Here is a 4,609-nt window from a genome sequence, read left to right on the forward strand (position 1 = left end):
CCACGTGGGTGGCAGAGCAGATGGAGCACAGCCACTACAGCTTGCATTCCAGGAAGGGTTCCGAAAGCAGAGGTCAAGGCGAGCAGATCTGAACGGGTAGAAATTACTCATCTCGCTGCCCATCGGCTGGGCTGAAGTCTTTTGGTTATAGGGAAACATACCACTGGGACACTGTGAGCCTGTGCTGAGGCAGAGCACCCAGGCTCAAGGGTTTGGGAACCCCCTTCCTGGAAAGCCCATGAGACAATGGTCAGCAGACAAGTTGGGTGGGTAGCACACTGCATCACAGTGACGGGAATGAATCTTCAGAAACGCAGCAGCAGCTACTACAGGCAGGCCCCCTGACCATTCTCAACAGAAACATTCTTGTGGCTGCAACCACAGTAGGTTCTGACCAGTAAGTAGACTCGAATAAAGGCTTTTGACACTTGGAATAAGCATCTAACTTCTAACTGGTAGGCTGGCTTCCCTGTAAAGAGCCACAGCTGGGTTGAATATAAATGTTTAATGTAAGATACAGTGAGTTGGCAGAGCTGGTGCAAAATGACGAGATTCAATTCTAGTCAGAGAGTCAACAGCCTAGGCATCCAGGAAAAAAATTGGCCCTGCTGTTCTGAGGCCTCCAAGGCCCCCTGCTAGAGGCTCCCAGAGTGCCACCTGCTACCTGAAGGCTCGGGTAGAATCCAAGTGTCCCCAGTTCCCAAGTGGAGTCAGGAGACTGGCTGGCCCCCGTCAGTAGCAGGTGTCGTTTTCGGGACAGGCTTGAGGGACGTGGGGACAGAAATGCACGGGGGACTGGGCTGCTCTACATTCGCTACATGCAGGGGTCCAAGAGGCTCAGAGCTTGAGAGGTCAGCCGACCCACTTCCCTGCCCATGTGTTTTCCCTCCCTGCTGACAACAGGGAAGAAGATGACCATTCAATTGAAAGGTCTTTCTGAAAATGTATTTGGCATAAGCTAATGCCACTGCTAGTGCTGCCAGTGGCCAGGCACAGGTACAGAAGGCCCTGAGGAGCTGGGCGGAAAGGAGACTTTGCAGGCAGAGCAGGAAATAGCCAGCTCAGGTCCCTGCCTCAGGAGCCCAGAAGGATAAAGGCCGTGCAGTAAAGAAAGGGTAACATATGGTTCCCCTCTTTGGTCAGGCAAAGGCCCTGGCAAGGGCCTGGGAGGTAAGAGGGCCGAGGGGCACAGGCTCTGCCTCAGGCCCTAGCTTTTGGCTCGTCACATCGAGGCGGTGATGCGGCAGGAGGCAAGGCAGAGAGACCGCAGTGAGGCTGTTAATCCCCTGCTCCTAGGAGCTGCCTTTGTCCTTGTCATCCAGGAGGTCATACCTGTGGGAGCAAGCAGAGAATACTCAGGCATAAGTTGACTCATGTTCTGGCCAGTGTTGCCCAGTGGCCGGAGCATTGGCCCATGCACTATCATGAAGGGTCTCGGGTTCAATTTCTGGTCAAGGGCTCACGCCTGAGTTGCAGGTTTGATCCCCTGCCCCAGTTGGGGCATGTGTGGGAGGCAGCAGACTGATGTGTCTCTCTCACATCGATGTTTCTCTCTCTACCTCTCTCTCCCTCTCCCATCCTCCTTTCCACTCTCTCTACAAAAAAATCAATGGAAAAAATATCCTCAGGTGAAGATTAACAAAACAAAATAAATAAAGTTGACTCTTGTGTCTTAGAAATGAGACAGGATCTCAGAGCTTTTATACTTCAGAGGACCAATGGTTCTCAGCTCAGTTTGCATCCTTTTTTCCCGTCCTGTTTGGGATTTCTCCTACTTAATATCTAGGCCCATCCCCCAACCGTCAGATACTCACCACTGGGCCGCACCCTGGGATAGGTCTGTCTCAGCGAGGTCCAACTGCACCTGTGTTGGAGGATGGTCAAGGCAAGAAGTTATTCTGACAGCTCCAAAGGCTACATCCCATCGTCACACTTCCTGGTCCCAAACCAGTGCAGAGGTGATTGGGTGACCTATCAAGTAATGTCACTTGGCGTGCTTCCTCCCTAGCAGGGACTACAGCCTTGGTACCAGCAGCTTCTCTCACCTTTGCCCTGCCCACGCTCACTCTCTTACCCAGGGGTCCTCAAACTACAGCCCGCAGGCCACATGCAAATACAAATATTGTATTTGTTCCCGTTTTGTTTTTTTACTTCAAAATAAGATATGTGCAGAGTGCATAGGAATTTGTTCATAGTTTTTTTTAAACTATAGTCCGGCCCTCCAACGGTCTGAGGGACAGTGAACTGGCCCCCTGTTTAAAAAGTTTGAGGACCCCTGCTCTTACCTTTCCCAGCAGCTCACGCTCTCTTGACATGAAGGAAGAATTAGACTTCACAGAGACATCCAGCTTTCGCCGGAGGGCCTCATCCAGGGGCAGTTCCCATTCGAACCTGGGGAGGGACTGGGTATGAGGGCAGGTGTCCTTCTCGAGCCTGCCATCTCTCCACCTGACTGCCCACTGACCGTTCATTGAATTCAGGATTTAGGGTCCTCTTCTTCTGTGAGGTCTTCCTCTTGGTGCCCCGGTTCTTGTCTGGGTGTAGCAACAGTGACACATAGGGGTCAGGGGGATCCCGTCCATTCTGTCGAAGGGACCTGCAACAGGAGGATCAAGGTGATGAGGCAACACAAGGGGGGGACGGAGAGAACTTGGAGGATCTGACGGATGGGGTCTCACCGGCAACTGTGAACGATGCTGATCAGCTTTCGTTCTTCACTGTAGTACCAAACAGTTAGCTTCACCTGGCCCAGAGGCCCGGCTGGAGCCTCGAGGGGACTGTGGAGAGATGGACACAGGTCTGGGAGAAGGCAGTGCCCAGGGAACCTGTCGCTCACCCTTTCTATTCCTGATGCATCCCATCGTCCCACCCCAGCCCTTCACCTGTCACCGTGGGTCAGGCGCTGCCGGAGCTCTGGGGCTGAGGAGGTGGTGTGAGGCAGGCCCCCCCAGGGCTCCAGTTCTTCACTCACAGATGAGGAGCTGTAGCTATGGCTGTGGCTATGAGCTTCCACTCCGGAGTGCTGGGACACCAGGATCTAGGAGGTCAAGAAAGCTGTGAGCTGGGCAGAGTTCTGCTCCACTCACTTGCTATGATGATGCAGCCCTCTGTTCCCGCCCACCCTCCCCTTCCTGCCCACCGTTGCCTGGCACTCACCCCCAGCTGTGCTCTCAGTAGCACCTGCCCTTGACCATTGTTGAGTGTAAACCAGCGGTCCACGCACAGCTGGTCAGCCCCAAGGAGCTCCGAGAGCGGCAGGGATAATGAGCCCAATGCACCAGTCCCCTCACCCCGAACCTGTGGAGCAACAGCACTGTGATCAGAAGATGAAGATTAAATCCGAGGGTTCCAGGCCCAGACGCTTGCACTCGGGTGGTTTTGGTGAGAGACTCCCTTTTGTGAAGGGCAAGGAAGCCCTGGTAACAGCTGTAGGTCCCTCTACCTCCCTGCCTTTCTTAACCAGAGTAGATGATACGATCTTTACTTCCTAAGCTTTTACACACTATACCAGTAATACCTGCACAGGGAGGAGGAAAGAACAGCAACAACTGAATTAAAATTAAAGTAAATGTTTTCTGCCCATCCTACCCCTATTTTCATACTCCAAATATTAACAACATTCAAAACCTCCCAGTTTCCTTTGTTTGAACATAATTTAATTAATATGCCTGTATCTCTACTTCATGATTTGCCAACTTTGGTATCCACCGATTCCCTGCTGTGTAAGATGAGGAACTGAGCTCATCTACATCTCTACCTCTGCTCGTGTTGTGAATAGTTACAATATTTTCCTATCAACTTTCGAAGGTATCTGATTGCTCCATGAGGAGGGAGTCAGCGCTCCTATATTACCTTCCCCCTTCCCTGGCCCCACCCCCCATTCCTCTTCACATTTGTTCACCCTTCACCCCACTGATGCCTAGTTTCCACTCCATTTATCCCACTGAAGTTGCTGCAATAATCAGTGACTTCCTAGTTCTCAAAGTCAATGAATACTTTTCCGTGATCTAATTTTACCTCTGAGCAACATCTGGCCACTTCCTGTCTTTTGAAACACTCCTCTTTTGGTCTCTGTAACCCACTCTTTCCTGGTGAGTGTCCCACTGCCCTGGCTACACTTCAGGCCCTTTGAAGAGCTCTGACTCCTCCATCTGCCCTTTCGTTGCTGCAGTGCCCGGCATGCCCATCCCTGGTCTTTTCATATACACCTTACGGTGCCCTCACACTCATGATGGCAGTGGCCACCTGTTGCTTGCTCATGATGCTCAAAGAAGGAGGAAAGGGAAGAACATCAGAACAGGCCATAGATGGACCTTCTGGATGGCTCTCTGAGATCTCAAATTAAAAACTCCTCCTTTGTGCACTCACTATGTTGTCAATGGCACCTTTACCCGTCCAGCCACCCATGCTAAAAAGCCAGGAGTTAGCATCGAGGCTGTACCTTGCTCCTCCCTCCCCCTCCATGTCAAAACAACCCACCAGATACCATCTGGCCTCTGTCATTTCTTGCTTCAGTTTACTCTAATTTCTTAACCCGATCTACCTGTCTCCAGGGTTGTCCATTCTTTTATCCTGGCTCCTCACGTACAAACCTGGAAATGTCAACCTC

The 4,609-nt window shown here is 51.7% G+C and overlaps 1 protein-coding gene across 1 annotated transcript in view; it reads right to left on the minus strand.

Moving 5' to 3' along the window:
- Positions 1–486: 486 nt before the first annotated feature.
- The window catches only part of ESYT1 (extended synaptotagmin 1), a 13,852-nt gene continuing 9,729 nt past the window's right edge, over positions 487–4,609 (minus strand). Inside the window, exons 17-24 of the mRNA XM_023757944.1 lie at positions 4,214–4,264; positions 3,157–3,331; positions 2,883–3,037; positions 2,679–2,777; positions 2,465–2,596; positions 2,286–2,391; positions 1,815–1,864; positions 487–1,332 (exon numbers count right to left, since the gene is read on the minus strand). Of these exons, the coding sequence (XP_023613712.1) occupies positions 1,293–1,332; positions 1,815–1,864; positions 2,286–2,391; positions 2,465–2,596; positions 2,679–2,777; positions 2,883–3,037; positions 3,157–3,331; positions 4,214–4,264 (808 nt within the window). The 3' untranslated portion in view covers positions 487–1,292. The remainder of the gene's footprint in view (positions 1,333–1,814; positions 1,865–2,285; positions 2,392–2,464; positions 2,597–2,678; positions 2,778–2,882; positions 3,038–3,156; positions 3,332–4,213; positions 4,265–4,609) is intronic.

This window comes from Myotis lucifugus, unplaced genomic scaffold (assembly GCF_000147115.1).
Source record: "Myotis lucifugus unplaced genomic scaffold, Myoluc2.0 scaffold_119, whole genome shotgun sequence".
Taxonomy (NCBI): Eukaryota; Metazoa; Chordata; class Mammalia; order Chiroptera; family Vespertilionidae; genus Myotis; species Myotis lucifugus.